The 26,217-nt window shown below is 43.9% G+C and overlaps 1 protein-coding gene and 1 long non-coding RNA gene across 3 annotated transcripts; one reads left to right on the top strand and one right to left on the bottom strand.

Annotated features, from left to right (window-relative positions):
* Positions 1-3,561: 3,561 nt before the first annotated feature.
* Positions 3,562-24,064, bottom strand: LOC132081816 (uncharacterized). The gene is made up of 5 exons (XR_009419741.1): positions 24,023-24,064; positions 23,468-23,536; positions 23,279-23,389; positions 17,564-17,785; positions 3,562-3,823 (listed from the first exon to the last, which is right to left on the bottom strand). It is a non-coding gene; the product is annotated as an uncharacterized LOC132081816 (long non-coding RNA).
* Positions 4,384-19,761, top strand: LOC132081801 (myosin-1B-like). 2 transcript variants are annotated; one of them, XM_059485720.1, is made up of 39 exons: positions 4,384-4,397; positions 4,595-4,641; positions 6,563-6,803; positions 6,890-7,033; positions 7,125-7,281; positions 7,599-7,626; positions 7,724-7,838; positions 7,924-8,016; positions 8,145-8,208; positions 8,305-8,403; positions 8,497-8,600; positions 8,681-8,819; positions 9,065-9,183; positions 9,279-9,428; positions 10,113-10,283; positions 10,526-10,832; positions 10,916-10,995; positions 11,467-11,765; positions 11,972-12,095; positions 12,179-12,315; positions 12,417-12,672; positions 13,360-13,602; positions 13,709-13,885; positions 13,971-14,116; positions 14,204-14,294; positions 14,385-14,774; positions 14,890-15,016; positions 15,253-15,371; positions 15,648-15,844; positions 16,107-16,290; positions 16,377-16,542; positions 16,716-16,840; positions 17,114-17,422; positions 17,575-17,778; positions 18,025-18,150; positions 18,245-18,415; positions 18,507-18,611; positions 18,751-18,846; positions 19,223-19,761. In XM_059485720.1, the coding sequence occupies exons 3-39, from the start codon at positions 6,600-6,602 to the stop codon at positions 19,376-19,378; spliced, it is 5,922 nt and encodes a 1,973-aa protein (XP_059341703.1). In that variant the 5' UTR covers positions 4,384-4,397; positions 4,595-4,641; positions 6,563-6,599; the 3' UTR covers positions 19,379-19,761. The 2 variants fall into 2 exon arrangements, with proteins under 2 accessions (XP_059341703.1, XP_059341704.1); XM_059485721.1 differs by lacking the exon at positions 4,384-4,397 and having other exon boundaries at positions 4,570-4,641; positions 11,467-11,554; positions 11,648-11,765.
* Positions 24,065-26,217: the final 2,153 nt, after the last annotated feature.

Below are 26,217 nucleotides of genomic sequence, written 5' to 3' on the forward strand. Positions count from 1 at the left end.
TCAAGGCTCAGGCACATGTAGTGAAAGCCCTCTATCAAAAATGTAAGTAAACTCTCATGATAACAAAGGCAGTTCCTTTTCACTGCCTGCCTGTAAGCAAAAAGCTGAAGTTCATCTATATCCCCTATTCTCTCTGAAGGCCATTCTGGTTCAAATTTATAAGAGACTGATTAAATGATCCAGAATGGTGAGGAATTTTCAGTGAGGCTGGGGAAGTTTCTCCCATCAGTCATGCCAGCCCTGAATGCCTCTGTGAATCATGAGATTCCAGTTTTCTGCCCACTGAAAGCTCATTCTGGAGTGGCTGCCATGGAGTGCTCCTGTGGCCATTTCAGAGACCAGAACATAGTTCAACATTTGGTGGGATCAGGTCACAAGCTGGGGAGAATTTCTCTTCTACTGGGACCATACCTGCTCAGTTCCCCTTCAGGAGGGATTTCCAGACCTGCCTTCATACACCATGCACACACCATGCATGGACTACAGTAAGGACTGGGAATGACAAAGTCTGGGGAAGGAATGACTGTCCAAAGGGCTGTGACCTTCTGCAAGACCTGCAACAGAGTCCACACCACAAGGAAGAGTGGATAAAGGCAGTTTGTCAAAAGCAGGCCAAGACAGATCAATGTGTCATCTTCAGCAGATGAGACTGTCCAGGCAAAGGAGCTGTGGCATTCCTGATCTAGCTGGATCAGAACAGCCAGGATTTGGAAAAAATCCAGCAGGAAAAATTCTGTAAAGCTGGAAACCAGGCAGGCACTGAGCACTGGGAAACAGGGCAAGGAGCACTTCCCATCAGACAGCCAATCTGCCAGCTGATGCCCTTCAGCTAGCAGGGCTGCAGGGGCTTTTGCTGCTCAAAATAATCTGGAAGTGTCTGAGACAACGAGTGAATGACAAACATATTTGGTAAATTCCTCTGCCTGACCTGCTGGAAGGCACCAACTTCCCTATTTCTTTTCTGTATTAGCCACACTTGTTACTTGCTCAGTGCTGACAGAGAGGAAGTTTGATGGAAAGAAAAGAAATCAAAATAAAAGGGAGAGTAACCAATTAGAATGGTGGGGTTGGTATCAAAGTATCCAGCTCAGAATGTTCTCAGAGAAATATCGGTAAAATGTTTGGCACAGGGAAGCCAAATCTGTTTCTCTGGGACATTTCCCAGGTCCAAATGAAGAGAACAGGCTGTGAAAGGGCAAACCACAGAAAAGTGTTCTTTCCTGAGCGAAATGATGATGTGTTTGCACACAGAGCTCACCCTCAGGTGGCAGGAGAGGTGGGAGGGCATTTGGTTCAAGGCAGGAGAAGGTGTGGGCAGACACTGCTGCCCCACAGCCTCAGACAGCATCATGGCTGAGCCACTGCCAGGACAAGGCTCTGGGCTGGCCTGTAGGTCCTGGCAGGTCTGTCCCACCTCAGAGCAAGTGGGTGGCTCACTGGTGTCCCTTGGGTGCTGGCCAGGGGCAGAGGGAGGAGGAGTTCTGAAGGAAGAACATGAGGCCTGGCACATTTTGGAGAGGGAAGAAGCCAAATGACTGGGCCTCATGGCAGGCCTCAAACACCTTCAGCTGCCTTTGGGGTTTTTGAGGGGCCAGCAAGGTGCCATATCAGAAAATAGAGCAAATAGGGTGGCAGAAATGTGTGGCAGCTGGGCAGACATGGTGACCCTGAAGCAGATTGTCTCAGGTCAGGAGCAGAGCAAAGCTTTGGTGCATTGGGTGAGCTGAAGCTCAAGAATGTCTTGCCCCTACAGAGACTTGGCTGAGACTGTGCAGGGTATTTCTGTGTCATCAGGATCTTTCCCCGATGCCAGTACTGTATTAGCTCATGAACTCAGCTTTATCTTGCCTCTTGATGAAGTCTTACAGCACTCTTGTGACTTCCTCTGATTGTTGGAACCCTGGATGCCGAGACTTTTAATTGTTCTGTGCTCAAAGGCACAGACCCACAATAAACACTGCAATTGACCTGAGCCTGTGGAGAAGGCTTTCAAAATTGATTAATAGCACTAGGATTGTAGGTGTGTAGTTGTTTAGAAGTGTGTAATATCACAGGGTGGAAAACTCAGAGTTTGGGGTTGTAGAACATAGTAATAAATGTGAAAGAAGATGGAGGTTTTAGGGTGGAGGCATGTTGTTCTACTTTATCTTCTTCTTAATCTTTTTCTTCCTTCTTCTTGACCTTCTTCTTCCTTCTTCTTCGTAGATTTAGGTGATGTCTTGTAATTGGGCAGAAACGTCTGCATTACGGTCTTCAAGGGACCAGGTATAGGGTTAAAAGAGAAAATAATCTGGGTGTCATTTCTTAATTGGATATTTTAGTCTTAAAAGGCCTTGTAACAAGATTGTTATCCATTTTGTTCCTTGCTAATAAAAGGCACCGAACTCATGGTTTTGAGGCTGTTTTACTGATAAGAAATAATAAACACCTGAGTCCCAACATGAACTAGTGTCTCAAGTGCCTTCTATCCTGACTTGAGAAACCAATATCTGATGATCTGAATTCTCTCCCATCCATTTTTCTAACAAGCTCTCATCCCACCTCAGAATTTATGTAGCTAGCATATAAATGTATTATAAATTTATACTATTTAGTATATAATATAATAATATATAAATTATATATCATATATAAAATTTATATTATAAATTTATATTATAAATTTATATGCAATTTATATTTACCCCATTGTCATAGAGCTTATATGGATTCAACATCAAGTTATCATCTGTGCTCTCATTTTAGCCTTCCGTACACACATACTTTAGGAAAACCAGAATTTTGCTTCTAGGAAGTGATTTGTGCCTTATTCATGCCAGCATACTTTACAGGCATGGTGATTGTTAACATTCCACTCCCTAGGAAATATAAAAAAATGCATACTCAGTTTGCAGCCACATTTACATCCAATCAACCCAGTTTTTACATGTCCTCATTTCAAGCTGGAGGCAATGTGCCATTGCCTGGGAGTCCAAATTTCTTGATATTAACTTGTTCCAGTTTTTTTTTTGCAAATACAACCTCAGTGTTGCATTCTCTGAATCTGTAATGTTTACATTTATGACAAATTCCATTCATTTCTCGCGCTAAATAATGACTATTTTTCATCCATCTGCAACCCTTATCTCTATGGATTTTTCTGTCAATGAGAGCAGGAAGCTCACTTACAGGTCTTCAACAGCAATACAGGCTCCCTTTTTTTCTTTCTTTCTTTTTATATATATATTTTTATTTATTAAGACATGTCTGTAGGCCTCAGACTTGGATAAATAATTGAATTTCTATGGAATACATTAGGTTTTGCACCAAAGTGATGTGCATGTCCCTCTGGTGTAAAACTACTTGATGCCAGGCAATGGGCAAATTCATAGTATAAAACTTAGGTTTAGACGTAAAATACAACAAGACATTTTCACTGACTCAGACAAATCTCTAAGCAACACATCAGAGAGGCTGTGGAAGCATTCTCAGCAAGATCACTACATGCGTGTTACATTTACATATTCTAACGGGGAACCCTCTCTTGGCAAGGGTCTGAGGAAGGAGCTACGAAGATCTGGATACAGATATTCTCATTTATTAAAGAAATTTCCCTGTTCAAGAGGAGTTGGACCAGGTTCTGTCATTCTGTGATCTTCTTCTCAAGAAGACCCTGTCTTCTGGATGCCTGAATCCCGTTTCCTCAATGGAGAATATCAGCACTGCAGTGCTTTGTCCAAGCTGCATTTTGGGGAAAACAGACTGTTCCCATAGACATCCTTCAATCTGCCCTGTCTTGTTCAGCTGGGCTGTGTTTTGCTTCTGGCACTGATAGAATCCAGCCCTGCAGAGATATGTGTATACAGAACAATATGAATACAGAGTAATATGTAATAATCTGACTAAGGTAAGCAAGGCAGACAACAGTGAAATCCACGTATCAGATCCAAGATCTGTAAGTAGAGAGCTCTGTGAAAGGACAACTGTCATCAGACATATGATGTCCTCAGAATTAGCTGAAGTATGCATCCAAATGTCACTATGCTCGCCCAGGGAATGGTTTTGCCTTGCTCCCTTAGCTCAGATTCATGGAGCATCCATGGCCTTACAGTTATTAGTGGTTACCTTCATTCCTCTAGTCATCATTAGCTGTATTTCCCCCCTTAGGAATCTTCTCGTATTATTTATAGGCGATTTATTCACATAGCTAGGAAGACACCAAAATTTTCTAATTATATCTAGTAACATCACTTTCCAGTTTTCAGTACATTCAGTTTGCCAGACAATGCTTTGCCAAAAACAAGGTTTGCCAGAAATGCTTTGCCCAAAGACAGAGGAGGCATCTGCAGCATGCGCTGACCAGACCTTATAAAAGAGTCCTTGAATCTGGGCTGCTCTGTCTGCAGAGGAAATTCATGGTAAGTGCACGTCTCTGGTGGGCAGAAAGGGACACTGTCCCTGCAGTCCCTCTCCAGCCCTGCTGTCCTGATGTATGTACATGTACTTGCAAGGATTTGATATTTGTATCATAAAGCATGTTGGCATTTTCACTTTGTGATCTGTCTGTGGAACTGTGTGCAACAATAATGAACGATCTCATGATTCTGCTTTACAGCACTGATCACCTCCTAGCCTGCAAGGCATATTCTCATAGCATAAGAGGTAAGAGCCACATTTGCTTGCATTCAAGGGATAGAAAAAGATGGAAGATTTCTGTAGAACAGATTACTTCATGGTGACAAATCTCTGTAAAATGTTGTAGGCAATTGCTGTATGTTTTTGTGGCCAGTGCTCTGCTGTAACTAATAAAGCATGCTGATGGCTGGGCAGGCTGCTCACAGCTAGCAAGTTTTCATTAGTGACTGTGCTTGAAGACACAGCCACTGTGTAATGCCAGGAAATGCTTCTTGGGGATTCCTTATGTTTAATTATAGAACACTGAGGTAAATGATCCATTCTGGCATGAAGTCCAGACAGACAGACAGAGCTAGCCAACAGAACAGAATGTTGCAAAACCTTACAGACTTGTGAATTGTAATTATTACTGCATAAGAAACTGGCCAATAAATGTTATGAAAATGCTTTCCAAATGATACTCCAGGGTTATAATGTAGGTCTCATACTAGTAAACTTGATAAAAATGCAAAAATAGCTATCTAACTATCCAAACAACAAAAAAGGGGGAGGTACTGCTCCTATTCCTCTGAAAGAAGACTGAGTAAAATGGAAGATCTGCATGCTATTAGGAGTAGCTGCAAATGTTTGTTAACATTTTGGATATTTACCTAACTAAAAGTTATGACATGACATCTTACCAAGCTGCCTGTCTAACTTCCTTTGAATTCAGATATTTTCTATTACTGGCTATGTGGTATTTCTTTGGATGTGCAGTACTGGATTCAGATATCTGGCTTTGATTTATAAATTCTTCAACTGAGGTTTCTAGCTTTGCCTATAGTTATTTCCACAAACAATTAACATAAGAAGAAACAGTTGGTTGTGCAGTATTTTAACCTGATGAATTATGTGTCCTTACATGCCACTTGCTCACATACTACTGAAATAATTTTGGATGAGAAGCAAACAGCTGTAGTGAATGATGCAGAGCATCAGCAAAAGATGTTATGATAGTCCTCAGAACACCTTCTGGACCATTAGCAACCCAAATGATGCATGGAATGCATCCTCAGGAATTATAGTTGACAACAAACAGAAACTTGCAATTATGCTAAAGAGAAATGTTACCCTGGAAAAGATCCTCAGAAAGCTTCATGCTGTAGCTGATAAGAACCTCAAAAATCCTGCATATGAGAAAGAATAGTCCCAGACAAGAGTATGTGGTACTTCATTTTGGCTGGAGAATCTCTTTGCAGAAATGGGTCATGAATTTGGGTGCAAGTGTCACTGTGTGCCTTTGTGGGAAGGAAGATCAGCAGCACATTGTCAGATACTCATGAAAGCATGGTCAGCAGGAAAAGACAAGTGATTCTTTCGCTGCATTCAGCTCTGATATCTGGGGCACTACATTAATTTTGGTGCTTTCTGGTGACCAAACAATGATATTTTGAATGGAATCCAGGCGAGAACGTTCAAAATCAGTAGGAAAAAATGATGCATGAGAAGAGGCTGCAAAGGTGAGATTTGTCTACACTGGGATGAAATTAAAAAGTGGTTATCTTATAGTTATGTTCAACAAAAAGAAGATGGTTATATCATAGAAAGAGATAGACTTCTCAAATGGGAAGAGTGAAAGGCTGAGGAATAAAAAGTACAGGTTTCAGCCACAGAAATTTTGATTAGGCAATAAACAGAGGAAAAAAATCACCATCAGGGTCATCAGAAATGAAACTGGGATGAAAAGAGACTAGAAATATCTGTTCTTTGACATAATAAAAACTTCTCTGGAAAAAGCAGTGGAAACCTGCTTCTAACATTTGCCCTGGTTGCACAAGAAGGTGAACCAAAGAACTACTTAGATTCTTCCCAAATCATACTTTCTATTACACTTTTAGGGTCTATCAATAAAGTGTGCGGCAGGGAAAAAGTAATGACTAATTTGGGCAACATATCTGCTCTTCCACAGTGTTCTCTGTGGACAAGCCCCTCCACAAAGTGCAGCCATGTCTTCGGACGCTGAGATGGCCATCTTTGGGGAGGCGGCTCCTTACCTCCGAAAATCGGAGAAGGAGAGAATTGAGGCCCAGAACAAACCTTTTGATGCCAAGACATCAGTCTTTGTGGTACATGCAAAGGAATCCTTTGTGAAAGGGACAATCACGAGCAGGGAATCGGGCAAAGTCACTGTCAAGACTGAAGGGGGAGAGGTGAGTCAAAAACAAGGCCGAAGGTAAATATTATCTGAACACTGAGCTTTTCAGAGACACATGTGGATCTTTTGTTTCCTTGAAAGACCCTGACTGTGAAAGAAGATCAAATCTTCTCCATGAACCCTCCCAAGTATGACAAAATCGAGGACATGGCCATGATGACCCACCTGCACGAACCCGCTGTGCTGTACAACCTCAAAGAGCGTTACGCAGCCTGGATGATCTACGTAAGTGGCAGCAGCAGCTTCCTCTGGGCAGCCTCAGGAGCTGCTGGGCCAGGCTCAGGGCAAGGCAACGTGCTGTGTCCCTTCCTTGCAGACCTACTCGGGTCTCTTCTGCGTCACTGTCAACCCCTACAAGTGGCTGCCGGTGTACAACCCCGAGGTGGTGTTGGCCTACCGAGGCAAGAAGCGCCAGGAGGCCCCTCCACACATCTTCTCCATCTCTGACAATGCCTATCAGTTCATGCTGACTGGTGAGTGGCTCTGTCTAGCATTTTGGGCCATTGGGTCATTAAATGCTCTGAAGAGATCCACTGTCTCAGCAAAGTGAAGAGGCTTTTTCAAACCTTTCTTGGATTTCACACACACATCTGTTGGAGTTTACTATCGTCATAGCATTGTTTCTACTCTTAAATTAAAGGCTCCTTTAAAATCAGGGATGTGCTTTGGAAAGGTTTGCTTGATTGATTGCAGCTGACATCAGGCAAAACATTAGACTTACCTGACTATGTTTCATTCTTCCTCTGTTGTTCACTGAGTTTTATGTACTGTGTTTCTGCCTTGTTCACAGATCGGGAGAACCAGTCCATCCTGATCACGTAGGTACCCCCCTGCGCGGGTCCCTGCGGGGCTGCCCGGTGCCAGGGCCCCTCCTGCCTGACCACGCACCCTCTGCTTCTCTCTTGGCTTTGGCAGCGGAGAATCCGGGGCCGGGAAGACTGTGAACACCAAGCGTGTCATCCAGTACTTTGCAACAATTGCAGCCAGTGGAGACAAGAAAAAGGAGGAGAAGTCATCAGGCAAAATGCAGGTGAGTCAGGAAGGACAGACTGAATGCTTGGCCTGTCATTGCCCTGTCAACCAAACACAGTGACTGAATAATGATGTCCCTGCAGGGAACGCTTGAGGATCAAATCATCAGCGCCAACCCACTGCTGGAGGCCTTTGGAAACGCCAAGACCGTGAGGAACGACAACTCCTCACGCTTTGTGAGTTCTTGCTTTGTATAATATCTGCCCCTTCATGGCAACACACTTGATGCCTGAAGAGTTCTTCATGCAGAGGAGACATCAGCAGAACACATCCAGGCTGACCTGCTGCTGCTTCTGCTTCACAGGGCAAATTCATCAGAATCCATTTTGGTGCCACAGGCAAACTGGCTTCTGCTGACATTGAAACTTGTAAGAGATTCTTCTGGACTGCTCCCATCCCTTCCCAAATTCCCATTTCTATGTACATTCCCACAAGTGTCTAACTCTTTCTACCACCCTTGCCAGATCTGCTGGAGAAGTCCAGAGTCACTTTCCAGCTCAAGGCAGAGAGGAGCTACCACATCTTTTATCAGATCATGTCCAACAAGAAGCCAGAGCTAATTGGTATGAAGTATTATGAATGGTTTGATAAAATCTGAATGTGCTAAGTATTTATCTTCATTCTCACATCCAGATACATCCTATTCCTCTGTACAGACATGCTCCTCATCACCACCAACCCCTATGACTACCAGTTTGTGAGTCAAGGTGAGATCACTGTTGCCAGCATTAACGACCAGGAGGAGCTGATGGCTACAGATGTAAGTGTCACTGAGCATATTGGTTTGGTGAAATTTCCTTGTAATGGCCTGGAGGTTTATTTGAGTGCTTCTGTTGCCAGAGTGCCATTGACATCCTGGGCTTCACTGCTGATGAGAGGGCGGCCATCTACAAGCTGACAGGGGCTGTCATGCACTATGGGAACCTGAAGTTCAAGCAGAAACAACGAGAGGAGCAGGCAGAGCCTGATGGCACCGAAGGTATTAAAGCCTTGTAGAACTCCTAATCACAGATATGGATAGGTGGAAGTTGGCAATCATGTATTTTCCCTCTGTTTAGTATCACAAATGCATAAATCTCAGCTTCCAGAGGATTCATGTTTCTAAATTTCACCTCAAGATATCACAAAATTTCAATACTGAGACCAACGGCTACATCTTAGAGGGTATCCCCTTTCAATTATCACTTCTTCTCTGCTACTTCCTCCCTCTCTCTTTGTACATAGTTGCTGACAAGGCTGCCTACCTGATGGGTCTGAACTCAGCAGACCTGCTCAAGGCTCTCTGCTACCCCCGAGTCAAGGTGGGGAATGAATACGTGACCAAAGGCCAAAATGTGCAGCAGGTAACAACAACCACTTGGTGACTGGGAACCTCTGACTTGAATCACTATTTGCTCTGGAAATTGTATTTCTTCTGCTCCATTCTCCTTTGGTTTAGGTATACAATTCAGTGGGTGCCCTGGCAAAGGCTGTCTATGAGAAGATGTTCCTGTGGATGGTTGTTCGCATCAACGAACAGCTGGACACGAAGCAGCCCAGGCAGTACTTCATTGGTGTCCTGGACATTGCTGGCTTTGAGATCTTTGATGTAAGGATTTCAGGTTTGAGGGCTTCTCTTGAAGGGAAAGATTATTATATTAGAGGACTTGTAAGTAACAGGCTAGTCATTTGTGATTTTATGTAGGAAAAACCCCAGTCATTTTCTTCTCTAGGAGAAAACAAAATCCTCAAAAGCTCCATCGGTACAAGCACAGAGTCATTTTGATTGTGCAGGGGCAGCAAATAGAATTTTATATGTTGTAATATTACAACTGTTTGAGCTTAATGTTAAGGATTAAAGAACACAAAATATTTTGATTAAATTTTTAAAGAGCTCAAGGAGAAGAGCTAGGAGATGCATTGGCAAATATATAATGAGTTAAGGATGTTCTAAATGTTTAAAGAACCAAGAAATCATTAGCTATGTCTTTAATCAGAGATATCAAGAGTTTTCAATTTGGAGACAAGAGCATTCACTCATCTTGTTTGCTGAATAAAAAAACCCCAAAGTATTGTATTATTTTATCAGATTCACTAAAAAAATCTGGCCAAAAAAAATCCCTCATTCACATTAAGTAGATATTTCTGTCTGGAGCTGCATATAGGTTCTCTTATGCATAGGTCCTGGTAATACAGTTGTGTTTTTACTGAGGAGATTTATAAAGGTTGGAGAAGAATGATTAAGTGGGCATATTGATAAGGGTTGATTGTTCTGTTTTTTTCCACTGAGCAGTTCAACAGCCTGGAGCAGCTGTGCATCAACTTCACCAATGAGAAACTGCAACAGTTCTTCAACCACCACATGTTCGTGCTGGAGCAGGAGGAGTACAAGAAGGAGGGCATTGAATGGGAGTTTATTGACTTTGGCATGGACTTGGCTGCCTGCATTGAGCTCATTGAGAAGGTATTTCTGTAATTCACAATGTCAGGTATTTTCAGAAATGCATTCATTTTATATCTATTTCTAAATGCTGCTTGTAATGGTAAATATGATACTGCAGACACATCAGTTTGTATAATTTTATGATTTGCTGAACAGAACAATCCCTGAGAGCAGCAATATTGTCCCACTCGGGAAGTTTTTTCATCTCTGAGTCTTTCGACCTTTTCACCTTGTCCTCCCTCTTTCCTTGTGATTTCTCCCAGCCCATGGGCATCTTCTCCATCCTGGAAGAGGAGTGCATGTTCCCCAAGGCAACTGACACCTCTTTCAAGAACAAGCTCTATGACCAGCACCTGGGCAAGTCCAACAACTTCCAGAAGCCCAAGCCAGGCAAAGGCAAGGCTGAGGCCCACTTCTCCCTGGTGCACTATGCTGGAACAGTGGATTACAACATCACTGGGTGGCTGGAGAAGAACAAGGACCCTCTGAATGAAACTGTCATTGGGCTGTACCAGAAATCATCTGTGAAGACCCTGGCCTTACTCTTTGCCTCTGCTGGAGGAGAGGCAGGTCAGTTCTCTGAAATTCATCTCTTTGATGCATGGTGGTTGGTCCCCAAAGCAACAGGTGTCTCATTATCTTTACTTTATCAGAGGCTAGTGGTGGTGGTGGTGGCAAGAAGGGAGGCAAGAAGAAGGGCTCTTCTTTCCAGACTGTCTCAGCTCTTTTCCGGGTATGTAAACAAATTTTCATTTCTGCAGAGAGTTATTCTGTATTTTTAGCTGCCTCAGACACAGAAAAAAATGGCAAAAAACACCCCCAACAATCAACAAATCAACCAACCAACCAACAAGAAAATATTTTACGTATAACTTGTCTTTAGTCCACAATTAAAATCAAATCCTATGGAATGAAAAATAGCACTTTAAAAAGCTAAACTTACAATTAATATAAACATAAAATTTTGTCATAAAACATGCCCACTTTCTAGCCTTTATTAGGTTGATGGTAAGTTTTTTCTTGACCCACAAGGTGAGGTTTAATGCTGGGAATCAGAAGAAACAGAGCAATTGAGGCGTGCTCAGCTGACAGTGTTCAGCCCAGTGTATCTCCATTGATCGGTCTTTTATATTAAATTCAAGGAATGCACTGGGTTATTTTTGCCATTTCTCTTATAAATGCACACTAAATCATGATCCCACAGGAGAATCTCAACAAGCTGATGACCAATCTGCGGAGCACCCACCCCCATTTTGTGCGCTGCATCATCCCCAATGAGACTAAAACACCTGGTAAGAAGCCCAAGCTAAAAGATCCTTGCTCTGATACATCCATTCCCCTCTGCAATGCAATCTGTGCCCCTCATTTGTGCTCTGCATTGCCAGGTGCCATGGAGCACGAGCTGGTGCTGCACCAGCTGCGCTGTAACGGCGTGCTGGAAGGGATCAGGATCTGCAGGAAAGGGTTCCCCAGCAGAGTCCTCTATGCTGACTTCAAACAGAGGTGAGAGCTATGAAATGGAGAGATAAGTCAGGTGTCCTCACCAACTGCTCTCCATCACACAACCGAGCTTTACTTTAAAAAGTATGGAGAGATGAAATTCCAACTTCCTCAGCCTGGTTCTGCTGCAAACACTGCTCTTGGTTTCAGTGAAGAGAACGTTCTTATGACTGGACATTGTCTTCCTCCTATTTGCTCCAATTCCACAGATACAAGGTGCTTAATGCCAGTGCCATCCCTGAGGGACAGTTCATCGATAGCAAGAAGGCTTCTGAGAAGCTTCTTAGTTCAATCGATGTGGATCACACCCAGTATAAATTTGGACACACCAAGGTACAAACTCCCACCTTCACTGCCTGCCTGGGCTTTTCTCTCTCTACCTGACAGTGATGTGCTGCAACGTTTCCTCTCTCAAGGTGTTCTTCAAAGCTGGGCTGATAGGGGTCCTGGAGGAGATGAGAGATGAGAAGCTGGCACAGCTCATCACCCGCACCCAGGCCATGTGTAGGGGCTACTTGGCAAGGGTGGAGTACCAGAGAAGGGTGGAGAGAAGGTACACCTTCCCCTTCTTCAGTTAAAATCATTTTGCTCATGGAAAAGTGTTGACACTTGTCCGACTGAGAATATTCATTGTACATTTTAATTTTGCCTCAGGGAATCCATCTTCTGCATCCAGTACAACGTTCGCTCATTCATGAATGTCAAACACTGGCCATGGATGAAGCTGTTCTTCAAGATCAAGCCCTTGCTGAAGAGTGCAGAGTCTGAGAAGGAGATGGCCAACATGAAGGAAGAATTTGAGAAAACCAAGGAGGAGCTTGCAAAGTCTGAAGCAAAGCGGAAGGAGATTGAAGAGAAAATGGCCTCTCTGATGAAGGAGAAGAATGACCTGCAGCTCCAAGTGCAATCTGTAAGTATTGTTAGTGTATTTCTTCCGGGTATCCTCACAGCACGTTACTCTAATGTTAGACAATTGTCTGAGAAAATATTTTAATATTATTTCAGGCCATTCAGTGTCACCATTATAATAGGAGTTCTAGCTTGGGAATGGGTTTTGAAGCATGTATGTGCATAGGTCTGTTTATCCAGGCTAAAAATACAACATCCAGTGTAGTCACTGGAGATTTAGAATTTAGTTAGCAGTGTCTGCGGAGCAATTCATTTGACAATTTTCTCTGGTTTCAGTCAGTTACCCAAGGACCTACATGTTATGTCACCTGTCTTTCTGCAACCACTTTTCCAGGAGGAAACAAAAACCCTCTGCATTCTGTCCCAACCCTATATGTACCTCCTAAGTCCTTTGGGAGATCAGGGCATTGGTCAATATTTAAAGATTACCTTTTGTATTTAGATGTTTGCTACACATATTCAAAATAAACTCTGGTTCAAATTGAAATCTCTAATTGCACCTTGACTATGTATCAACTTATCTCACTCAAAGATAAGAGTTTAAAAGAGCCTATGCAAAAACCAACTTCCTAGAAGACAACAAAGAAGAGTAATTCCATGTTTCTTTTCCTCAGTGAGAAATACCATTTCTCTATTCACATTTTGCAAACAGTTGTGATTTGCAAACAAATCTGTGTTTCTCTGCTAGGAAGCAGATGCTTTGGCCGATGCTGAGGAAAGGTGCGACCAGCTCATCAAAACCAAAATCCAGCTGGAAGCCAAAATTAAGGAAGTGACTGAAAGGGCAGAGGATGAAGAAGAAATTAATGCTGAGTTGACAGCCAAGAAGAGGAAACTGGAGGATGAATGTTCAGAGCTGAAGAAAGATATTGATGACCTTGAGCTAACACTGGCCAAGGTGGAGAAGGAAAAACATGCCACTGAAAACAAGGTATGAGGTAGAACCTGTCACTCACATTCCAGAAAATGGACTATGTGCCATTGCAGGACTTCTATAGCTATTTCCTTTATTTACATTTGCTCCCTTCTTCTCAAAGGTGAAAAACCTGACTGAGGAGATGGCAGCTCTGGACGAGACCATTGCCAAGCTGACAAAGGAGAAGAAAGCCCTCCAAGAGGCGCATCAGCAGACCCTGGATGACCTGCAGGCAGAGGAGGACAAAGTCAATACTCTGACCAAAGCCAAGACCAAGCTGGAACAGCAAGTGGATGATGTAAGCACACAGATATAGAACAGGAAGAGGACAGGTATGGAGTCCAAGCTGGCTGGCAGAGCCCTGATGGTCTTGTTGTGTTTAGCTGGAAGGGTCCCTGGAGCAAGAGAAGAAACTGCGCATGGACCTGGAGAGAGCAAAGAGGAAGCTGGAAGGAGACCTGAAGCTGGCCCAGGACAGCATCATGGATTTGGAGAATGATAAGCAGCAGCTGGATGAGAAACTGAAGAAGTAAGTGTGGCTCTGGGGCACCTGAGTGCTGGACTGCAGCTCTTGTCTTGTTTCTTTGTGATCTAACACAGTTCACTTGTCCCAAAGGAAAGACTTTGAAATCAGCCAGATCCAGGGCAAGATCGAGGATGAGCAAGCAGTGGCTATGCAATTTCAGAAGAAGATCAAGGAGCTGCAGGCAAGTCTCTGTGCCTTTTGCCCTGCCTTGCTCAGGCTCAGCTCAGGCAGGAGGAGGGCACGGCTGTGAAGGGTCCCTGCTGTTCTGCAGGCCCGCATTGAGGAGCTGGAGGAGGAGATTGAGGCAGAGCGAACCTCTCGCGCTAAAGCAGAGAAGCATCGCGCTGACCTGTCCAGGGAGCTGGAGGAGATCAGCGAGCGCCTGGAAGAAGCAGGAGGGGCCACATCAGCTCAGATTGAGATGAACAAGAAGCGTGAGGCAGAGTTCCAGAAGATGCGCCGTGACCTGGAAGAGGCCACGCTGCAGCACGAAGCCACGGCTGCCGCCCTGCGCAAGAAGCACGCGGACAGCACAGCTGAGCTGGGCGAGCAGATCGACAACCTGCAACGCGTGAAGCAGAAGCTGGAGAAGGAGAAGAGTGAGCTGAAGATGGAGATTGATGACTTGGCCAGCAACATGGAGTCTGTCTCCAAAGCCAAGGTACACAATTATTTTATTGGTTCATTGACCCAGTGGAATACAGCACAACTCTTGCTCCTTGCTTTCTTTTAAGTGTGGATTATTAATGCATCGTTTTCCATATTCTAAAACACAGGCCAACCTGGAGAAGATGTGCCGCACTCTGGAAGATCAGCTGAGTGAGATTAAAACCAAGGAAGAGGAGCATCAGCGCATGATCAATGACCTCACTGCTCAAAGAGCTCGTCTGCAGACAGAGTCAGGTGAGATACTCACATCTGCACATGCAGATAAATAATGTCTCGGAGTTATTGAAAAAATTACACTTCTGGGCATGTGGATTTTTCAGCACACTTTGTGTCATATCCAATGCTAAATGTTTGCAATGGGATAATAAATTTTGGCTTGCACTGACAACTATCTGGCTTTATATCTCCAAATATTTGCAGTGTCACCATCAGTGGCCTTAAAACTGTTGTGTATCTGCAAATTTTCTCAGGTGAATATTCACGTCAAGTGGAAGAGAAAGATGCTATGGTTTCTCAGCTGTCAAGAGGCAAGCAGGCTTTCACGCAGCAGATTGAGGAACTCAAGAGGCATCTGGAGGAAGAGATAAAGGTGATTCCTGCTCTCAGAGGTCCTCCAAACACTTATGTGAATACTGAGCTATATGACGAGACAGAGAAAAAAAATCTTATGTTATTTGGTGCAAGTCGTCTCATGCTAATTTTTACCTCAAGTTTATCCACTATTCCTTTTTTTCAGTCCCAATTTCTTTCCTCATTGATTGAATGGTTGTCCGTTTGCATAGAAGCATGATCCAATGTCCCTTTATTTTCAGTCACATTTTCTGAGATAATTCTGTTCCATGATCCAACACCCTTGTTGCTCCAGGCCAAGAATGCCCTGGCCCATGCCCTGCAGTCCGCTCGCCACGACTGTGACTTGCTGCGGGAACAATATGAGGAGGAGCAGGAGGCCAAGGGGGAGCTGCAGAGAGCCCTGTCCAAGGCCAACAGTGAAGTGGCCCAGTGGAGAACCAAATACGAGACGGACGCGATTCAGCGCACGGAGGAGCTCGAGGAGGCCAAGTACGTGGGGAAAGTGAGGAAGATTAGCAGAGATTAAGATCAGTAATTCTTGGAGACCACTGTGACATTATTGGGAAGACATTTGTGTTCCTCTTGGTATTGGGGCAAAAGGAGAATAGCAAATATAATGCAAGTAGTGTTGGAAAAAAGTCACAGGCAAATCTGTAGAAGACAGGGACTGGCAGAAAGACAGGGAAAAGCCCATTAATCACATGCCCCAACTTTCCCTTTTCTCTTAAACCATGAGATACATTTAACACAGGAAGAAGCTGGCCCAGCGCCTGCAGGATGCAGAGGAGCATGTTGAGGCTGTCAATGCCAAATGTGCCTCCCTGGAAAAGACAAAGCAGAGGCTGCAGAATGAAGTGGAGGACCTGATGATTGATGTGGAGAGATCCAATGCTGCCTGTGCTGCTCTGGATAAGAAGCAGAAGAACTTTGACAAGGTCTTTTGGCCTCCAGCACCAGCACTCCTGGCCAGAGCAGGGCCCTGTGATGGCCACAGCCCTACTCACCCCCCATTTCTCTTCAGGTCCTGGCAGAATGGAAGCAGAAGTATGAGGAAACGCAGGCTGAGCTGGAGGCCTCGCAGAAGGAGTCGCGCTCTCTGAGCACGGAGCTGTTCAAGATGAAGAATGCCTATGAGGAGTCCTTGGACCACCTGGAAACAATGAAGCGGGAGAACAAGAACTTGCAGCGTAAGTCCCTGGCCCTCTGCTCCTCCCTGGCCTTTCTCACAAGCTTGTCTGTCTGCCACACTTAACAGCTCTGGGCCTGCAGGAATAAGATCTTGCCTGGCACCTTGGTAGGCCAGAGCCTTTCTCCGTTCTGCTCTGTGCCTGACCATGGCGCTTTTCTCCCTTCCTTGCAGAGGAGATTTCCGACCTCACGGAGCAGATTGCGGAGGGAGGAAAGGCGATTCATGAACTGGAGAAAGTGAAGAAGCAGATTGAGCAGGAGAAATCTGAACTGCAAGCCTCCCTGGAGGAAGCTGAGGTAAAGCCTTCTGTTTTTACCTGATAAGTTACCACGCTGCTCTGCAGCTTCAGGTAACATTTAAATAATTCTATGCACTGAGAATTGAGTGGAGGCATAGGAAGCAGGTTTTCTTCACACCAGTAAAATCTTTGAAACCACAGGTATGCTTTTTTCTTTCCTTTCTTTCAATCTCAGTCCTCTGGTTATACATTATTCTTTGAAATAGCAATTCATGTAAAGTTTTTGACATTGCGATTTTTTATAATTAACAGGATTTTATGCTTTTTCCAGGCCTCCCTGGAACATGAGGAGGGGAAGATCCTGCGCCTGCAGCTTGAGCTTAACCAAGTGAAGGCTGAGATTGACAGGAAGATAGCAGAGAAAGATGAGGAGATTGATCAGATGAAAAGAAACCACCTCAGAATTGTGGACTCGATGCAGAGCACCCTGGATGCTGAGATCAGGAGCAGGAATGAAGCCCTGAGACTGAAGAAGAAGATGGAGGGAGACCTGAATGAAATGGAGATCCAGCTGAGCCATGCCAATCGCATGGCTGCAGAGGCACAGAAGAACCTAAGAAACACCCAGGCTGTCCTCAAGGTATGGCATTACAGACCAGGTGCTCATGGGTTTCATACACAGCTGCAAATATTTCTCTTCTACTGTTCCATGTTTTCCCTGTTGATATGAAAATGGAAAAAAAAAGTAAAGAGGAAGGATATGCCTTCCAATCTCTCTTACCTTTCTTTCAGGACACCCAGCTGCACCTGGACGATGCTCTCAGGACACAGGAGGACCTGAAGGAGCAGGTGGCCATGGTGGAGCGCAGAGCAAACCTGCTGCAGGCTGAAGTTGAGGAGCTCCGGGCAGCCCTGGAGCAGACGGAGCGGTCGAGGAAATTGGCTGAGCAGGAGCTTCTGGATGCAAGTGAGAGAGTTCAGCTCCTCCACACTCAGGTAAATTCTAGAATTGAAGACATATAGCACCGACAGTATTTAGAGAATTAAAGTTCATAATAGGTCTGTTTTCCTTTTTTAATTGAAATACAATAGTCTTCAGTAGTCTACCATTTTCATTTATCAGTTATTTGTATTCTTCATATGCAACTGTAATAAAAACAGAAATAAAAATAGGTCATTTGATTTTTCTAAGGATAGTGTGAAGGAACTGGAGAAAAAAAACATGCTTTTTTCCTTCAACAGAACACCAGCCTGATCAACACCAAGAAGAAGCTGGAAACAGACATTGCCCAGATCCAGAGTGAAATGGAGGATACCATCCAGGAAGCCCGCAATGCTGAGGAGAAGGCCAAGAAGGCCATCACAGATGTGAGTTGGGCGCTCCTGGCATTGCTGATGGTGAATGTACTCTGCCCAAAATATCTCCAGCCCCAAAATGGCTTTGACCTTTTGTTCTGATCAGGCGGCCATGATGGCAGAAGAGCTGAAGAAGGAGCAGGACACCAGTGCCCACCTGGAGAGGATGAAGAAGAACCTGGACCAGACAGTGAAGGACCTGCAGCACCGTCTGGAAGAGGCCGAGCAGCTGGCACTGAAGGGAGGGAAGAAGCAGATCCAGAAGCTGGAGGCCAGGGTGTGTAGGGCTGGGGCTGTGCCTGAGGGAGCGTGTCCCTCCTTGGAGAGACATTGGCAGGGCAGCTTCAGGGCTGGGCTTGTCCTTGCAGGTGCGGGAGCTGGAAGGGGAGGTTGATGCTGAGCAGAAGCGCAGCGCTGAAGCCGTGAAGGGTGTGCGCAAGTACGAGCGCAGGGTGAAGGAACTCACCTACCAGGTAAGGCAAGAGCTCTCCTTGGGCTGATTCACCCTTATTCCATCAATCAAAAAAGATTTTCATGGACTGCAAGGATAAATGCTCTATTGGTGTGTGCAGAAAGCAATAATTCATTCTTTCCAATCTGCTAACACTCAAGTCTGAGGAAGACAGGAAGAATGTGCTGAGGCTGCAGGATCTGGTGGACAAGCTGCAAATGAAAGTGAAATCCTACAAGAGACAAGCTGAGGAAGCTGTGAGTATTGCTCAGGGAAATAAAATCATTGCTTTCTCTACGTTTCACACAAGTATCCTGCTGAGGAGAGGAACTGTGTCATCCAGATATACCCCCCAGCACATGAGCATTAAATAAGTGGGAGAATAAGTAGAGAAATGACAAATTGAAATTATGAAACTGCTCCTCACCTGGAGCAAGAATACTAGGATATCATCCTGGTGAAACTTGCCCCAGTAGGGTCCTGTGAAGGGGAGGATGAGGAGCTCTGTGTGAGGCTGATGTGTGAGCAGTGGTGGGAGGGGAATGGAGATTTGCAGCCCCACAAGGCTGACTTGCAGCAGGACTGAAACCCCTGCCCTGTGCTCCTGAGCCCTGATTGCCTCTGCTCTCACAGGAGGAGCTGTCCAATGTGAACCTGTCCAAATTCCGCAAGATCCAGCACGAGCTGGAGGAGGCCGAGGAGCGGGCTGACATTGCAGAGTCACAGGTCAACAAGCTCCGAGTGAAGAGCCGCGAGTTTCACAGCAAGAAAATAGGAGAGGAAGAGTGAAAATTGCAGGAGGTAGCAAAGTGACCTGAGGGCTGCACAAAATGTGAGCCCTCTGTCACTTCTTTCTGCAACAAGGCTTTATCAATTAGTCAATGTCTAAAGACAAAGACCGTAGATTCCTTTGCATGAAAAGCAGTAGCTACATTTTAGTTTTGCAGGTTTTTAGGTGCTGATTTTGTTCAAACAATATTCAAACAATATTCAGTAGTAAACTCCTGAATTTTCTGGAGTAAGATTCAGAAACTCCAACTACAGTAAAAGTAATATGCATGAGAGCAAACAAAAAATTTTACACTGTACTAGAGTGTTTCCCAGAAATGGAATTGTGATTTAAAGTTAGAATAAATAAATATTAAATAAATAATGCTTTTTAGGAAGAGAAATTTTAAGCCTGTGTTTTACAAATTTACAAGCATAGATATCAAAACGAACTGGTTTTATTTTTTAACACTGGAATTGAGAGCAACTCTGTTAACACCATGAAGAAATCTCCAAGTCTGGCACCCTGAGAATACAGAGAAGTTCTTAACATGGTGTTTCCACATTGCCAAACAGTGCTTCCTGTCTTCCTTTTGCAGCAGTGCATGAGCTTTGTTGTAAAAGGAAATGGAAAACTGGATGGAAAAAGTAGCTGATAGACCCTGGCTTTCTTTATTAACCCCACATTGGGTAACACTGCAGAATATAATGCATGAGCAGGACAAAAATGAGGAAAAGCTGACCATGAGGAAGAGCAAGGTAGAAAGGATGTTTCCCATTCCCAGGCATTCTCATTCAGTGCCCCAGTGGGGGCTGAGCAGGTGGTAAGTCTGGAGAGCACAGGTACCTCCACCCTGAAGCAAAGAGATCAGTGCCCACTGGGACATCACACTGACTCTGACATTGGAGCTTCCTTTGTCTGGAATAGGTGTTTAGAGGCAACCTGCACACAAGAGGCAGTTTAACACACCATTCACCAGAGCCTGGCACATCAGGAAGCTGCTGAGGGAAGATTCTACAGGCAGATGTGGGGAATTGTAAATGAGACATGGCTTTGACTGCAGGGACACTTAGCGGTCTCTCCAGGTCCCTGTCTATGTCTACACCTCTCCATTTACAGGGAGTACTCCAAAGAGCTGTGAAATGGCTGGGGAAGGGAGCTGGACGTACTGCAGAGCCTTTTGCACTGACCACAGCACTCAGTGTGTTTGCAGCAATGTTCAGAACTGGGAGGTCCTCCTCCTCCCAACCACACTGAGGTTTACACCCACAGAATCCTTCCATGTTACAACCAAATATGGAAGTAGTTGGCTAGGCAGCAGCTAAATATATTTAAGGAAAAGATGATGCCCCGGGTTGACTCTTGTGTCACTGTAAGTGATGCTCTTCAGAGACATCATCTCTATGTGTGAAGCTGTGAAAACTTCATCAGTGCCAGTGATATATGGGCAACAAGGAAAAGATACCCTGGGTACCTTTATAGACCTGCTGACAGAGTAGTTAATATCACAACAACTTTGGGGACCATGTTTCAATGCCAAAACTCCCTGTTCCCTTTGGACAATATCATAATCACTCTCAAAAATGTACAAGCTGCTCTGACCGTGGAAGAATCAGGATGCACTTGAAGCACCTGAGACTCTTGGGGCTCTTCTGTCTCTCACCTGTAAGAAATTCTGGCCTCAGGATTTCTTGCTAATGCTCAGCTGATGAAAGGTAACATTGCAGGTTCCTTTAGAGACAACACCTGGGGCCAGAATTCCAACTGCACAGGTGGGAGAGGGAGAGAAATCACACACATTGCCCTGTGCTGAGCTGGCCTTGCCACCAGCCAATCTGGAAAGCAGGGCTGGAGTCTTGCTGGAATCAGACTGGAATATTAAAGGGATGAGTAAGGAAAACCAATTTCTCTTCACTTTTGATTTGCTGCCTTGGCTGGAGGACAAGGAGTCATTTTGCATCAACACACTATTTCTGGAGACAGGCTGCGTGTGATAGAAAATGTGCTGATGCACAGGTAACTGATCTTGGAAGAAACATGGGCCCATAAGTGGCCTGAAGAAACAAATCTCAGAGGGGTTTTAAAATAGATGCAGCTGATGAGCTCCACCAGAGCTGCTGCCCCATGGGGACTATGGAGTTCTCTGACCTTCAACAGCTTGGGCATGGACAACTGTGTCCCCTGTGCACCAAAGCATCAGCACTTTAGGAGGCACTAAGACATTGAGAAAGTATTTCTGACCTGAAGACACAGGTTCCTCACAGAGGCTTCTTGCCATCGATTCAGCTTTCCAGTTCTCCAAGTACTGAATTTTTATGCCCTCTGCCCACAACAACATTGCCTTGACCCCAAAGTATTTTCTTCCCCAACAGCAGAAAACAAAGGGACTAGCGAGTGAATGACAGAAAGGAAGAGAGAAGCAAAAGAGGGAGAGTCAGGTTGAGCAGGAGAGGGAGAGTAGAGGAGAAGTGGGTTGGGGAGATACTGTGAGAAAGAAATGGAAAAAGAGTGAAGCACAGAAAATGTCAGAGAAAGAAGAGGAAGGTAGGAAGATACTGAGAAAGATGAGAAAGAAAGCAAGATTGAGAAAATAATATTGAGATGGGGAGCAAGAAAATTCATGAAGATCAGGGGAGAAAGAGACAGAAAATAGAGGTGGAAGGAAGAAAAAGAGAAAGGAAGAGAGGAAACAATTTAGCATTGTTTGGGTTTTGGTACCTGACAAACTGACACTGGACTTAACTCTGCTGCTTTTGATCACTGCTCTTGGGAACCTCCTGTTCACTGACCCCTATCACACACAACACCCTACAATGGGTACCTTGCTAAGAGGAGTAAGAGTGTGCCTTAATAAACAAATCTATTCTCTGAATCTCTGCTCTGTCCTGGCACTGCAGGAGGGGCAGGCAGGTTGTGTCTGGTGCCTCCTCACTTCCCAAGGCCTTGTGAGCAGTGATGCTAAAAGAAAAGGCTGAAAACACTGAAGTGGGGCAGCTTGAGAAAGCAGAAGTGCTCATAGGGACTGGGAAGGATGAGGAGAATGTGGGACACTCATTGGAGAGAGGAGAGAATGGGTTCACACTGCAGGCTTTGCATGACATCCAACTACTTTGCAAGCTGGTAATACTTCTAGACACAGAGTCTAAATGTGATGGTGTTCATGGCAGACACACGAGCCAGGTTACAGAATATTAGAATTTAAGCTAGGCAGGAAGCTTTCCCAGCCTTAGATGCTCTTGGAAATGTTCATAATTTCCTCCTCTTTTGGTATTCCAAAACACTTTTTAATGTTTGTGACATCCTGAAAAATACCTGCCTCAGTTAGCCAAAAATCTGGCCTTAATGAAGAATGGACTATATCCACATTGCAATACAGAACTTCTGAAATCAAACTAGGAGATGCTTAGAACTAACAGAGAGAAAAATCTGGTTTTCCTAGGAGTGATTTGAGATTGTGAATGAGCCCTTGTGGAAGTGGGAGGAAAACTGGCATGAAAACCACAATACAACATAACTCACAATAGTTCTGTGTGTAACTGCCTGAACTTTGTTGCAGGAGGTATTATGGGTGTTAAAACTGGTTTTTATATCATAAGTAGCATGTGACAATTCTTAAGAAAAGTATAGCTACATCTGAGATAAGGATAATATGTATGCTTCTTCAAATAATGGCGTTTAAAGGAAGGTTATCAAAAACAGATGCCTTCATGGCGTCTGTTATTTCTCAGTGATTTCAACTGCTCAACATGTTCTCCGATGTTTTCTGGGAGGAGCAGTCACCTTTTCAAAATTGCACAATTTCAGTAACCCTGATTCCCTTCTGATCCAGATCCTTCTCCACCATCAACCCCTTCTACCACCTGTTGCCTTTCTTCTTGACTGTTCCACCCAGCACCACCCAGGCTGCTCACCCCACACACCTGTTCTGTAACAGGAGCTCCTCAGCTGCTTTGCTGAGAGATGGAAAGGCCATCCTGAAGGTCGTGTCCTCATCCAGGACCCACTCTCCTGCTCTCTTCCATGGATGCTTCCTGGAAAGACAGGAGAAGCCTAAGTAACTGTGCAGCTTTGATACTCACTCAGCACCTGCCCAGGTGTTCTGTTTTTACCTTCTGATGCACTTCACAGTCAAGTGATGCTGAGATATCTTTGGAGTTTCTCTCTTCCTTCTCTCTTTTCTGAAATACGCAAGTGTGAAATATCGTACGGGTTTATGTGGCATATTATGGTATACCATTAAGCTTTACCATAAATAAATTGAAAAATTAACCTTGAAGCAGTCTCAAGAGAGTAGAATGAGGAGACAGATGGATCTTCAAAGTCCCTCCATGTTTTGGTGCATGGGACAGAGCAATCTTCACAAGTAAGTTCTACCCCAGAAATACTAACTTAACTTTGCCATGGCCAAAATTTCCCTGTACCTATTCTGTATCTCTCCCCCTGAATATTTATAAGATTCTAAGGGTTCTGTTTATCAACCTGTTTTACTCAAAAATCAATTAACCCTTCCAGTCTTACCTGATATGGAATCTCTGAACCACACAGCACTACAGCACCACTTTGGACTGGACACTTCCTGCAGGGAAGCATGCATTTCACCAAACCCATGCACTTCATTTTCCAACAGGAGAAAGAGATGTTAGATTAAGGAAAGTGTGTCCTACCATCTCCAGAGTCCAGTGCCCAGCTGCATCTTAAAACTGGGAAGTGTTGGGATGAGAAGCCTTGCTCTGAATGATCAGTGTTTCAGCAATTCTGTTTCTTTGGTTGGTGCTAACATTCCTGGCAGCTCTCATTTTACACAGAAGGCAGCAGAAGTGCTGCTGCAGCAGGAGCTGAGCATTCCCTGTCAGAGGGCTCACAGAGCACGCTGATGCCTCCAGCAAGCCCTGTCATACTGACAGCATGGCTGACAACAGCACAGGCAAGCTGAAAATCCCATGGGGAATGCTTTTCAAATAGTGTTGCACTGAATAATCCACAGATTTATAAAATCTGACCACCTTTTTTCCTGTCTTTTTTTTCTTTTTTTTTTTTTCTTTTTTTTTTTTTTTTTTTCTGGATATCTTCATAGTTTTCAGCACTTGTGAATCATAGTTTAGTTTTTTGTTTGACAAGATTCGCATCTGGCACAGCTGAGTGTAAAGAAGAAAAAAAATACTGTTTATAGCAGGAGAATAAAATTGCTTCCATGATAAGATTAGCAATGGCAGTCTGAGGACATAATTGTCCTATTGTTGACCACTCAAAGACTGGCTGTAATAGCAACAGGGCTACACCAAGAATAATTTTTATCAATGTGATTAAGAGAAAAATGATTTTTAACTGAAAGCTGTTTGTGGAGCTAACTCTTGATTACAAAAAAATCCCACGGGAGTTGCTTGTGAGTTTTTTGGTTGCAATGAATGTTTCAAGAGTATCTAAAAAGCCAACAGATGATCAAGGTATAAAAAGAGCACAGAAAAGCTAATTTTTCACTAGAGAGCAATTAAGAATGTTCCTGCTTTTTTATTTATTTTTTTTTTTAATGCAATAGGTTTTGGAATAAATAGAGGAGTAGCAATGCACCAAGAATAGAGGGTACTCACCCAATATTGCTAAATGAATTAAAATCTGAAGAAACTGAATTACTTTCTGGTGAGTATGAACAGTGCTCAAATCAATGCCAGGGAAATGGAAATTGCAAACAAAATATCAGGCTTTAAGAGGGACTCAGGAGTGAACCTTAGAATATATCCCAGCATTTGTAATTTATGTATCAATAAACACTAGGGAGGAAAACATACTGAAATTACCAATACAGCTTTTGTAGAGTAAAACCAAAGTATGTTCAAAAAGGTGTTGTGATCAGTGCTGTGCACTCCAGGGCTCAGGCTGGAGCAGAGAAATTCAGTGGCAGCAGCAGAAGTTTCCTGCCAGCCCCCCTGGCTGAGGCCAGAACCGCCCCAGCGCAGAGCTGTGCTCAATTACAGCTAAAAAGATACTTAAAATGTTATCAAGGAAAACAGAATTTTCCATTGATGGTAGCTCATTTCTCTATTTAAATCACAAAGATTTGTCCACAACATTGTTAGTTTTATCCCAGGCCTAAGATCTTTCCTAGGAAGATAGAATTCACTGTAGGCAGTTCATTTGTGAAGAAAGGTTGAAGTGGAAGAGACATGAGAGACTATGAGATGCCCTCTTTTTGGCATAGTTACTTTTAACTTTGTTCCTTTATTCAGTTCAGGTACAGATTCATAAATATTTGTCCTTCTCACACAGGAGGGAAGAAGTTTGAGATAAGAATTTGCTTAACCAATATTGTTACCAAACCCTCTTACAGACATTATCAGAAACATCAAAATGTTGGGTGTGGATCAGCTTCAAATATCTTCAAATTAATGTTACAAACATTATCAGGTATTCTATCCTGATTAGCCCATGGGAATGATTGGCACGAATGGGTTCCCAGCAGAACAACCCCAGACAGGATGGAGGTATAAGTAGGCCAGTGAGAAAGAAATTGAATAAAAAAAAGAAGGCAGAGTTCCAAACTGTGGATTAGAGTAAGAAAATTAACTTCATCTAAAGAAAGAATTTAAAAAAGAAAATGTATAAATAAAAAAAGAATAGTGAATAGGACTCTCTATGAAATTGAATGTAACAGAAATCAGTGGCTGTAGTACAGTCTGAAGCACAGTACTGTACTACAGTACAGGTTGTAGTACAGAGCTGAATAGCAGCATAGGCATGCAGGGCTTTTCTGACTTTCTGACACCAAGACTGGGCACAGTGCAGCCACAGCATGAATTTGCTATGAAATTTCTGCAAGCAGATAACATTATCTCAAAAGCTTTGGGGAAGAAAATCCATCGAG

The sequence above is a fragment of the Ammospiza nelsoni genome, chromosome 19, assembly GCF_027579445.1.
Source record: "Ammospiza nelsoni isolate bAmmNel1 chromosome 19, bAmmNel1.pri, whole genome shotgun sequence".
Classification (NCBI taxonomy): Eukaryota; Metazoa; Chordata; class Aves; order Passeriformes; family Passerellidae; genus Ammospiza; species Ammospiza nelsoni.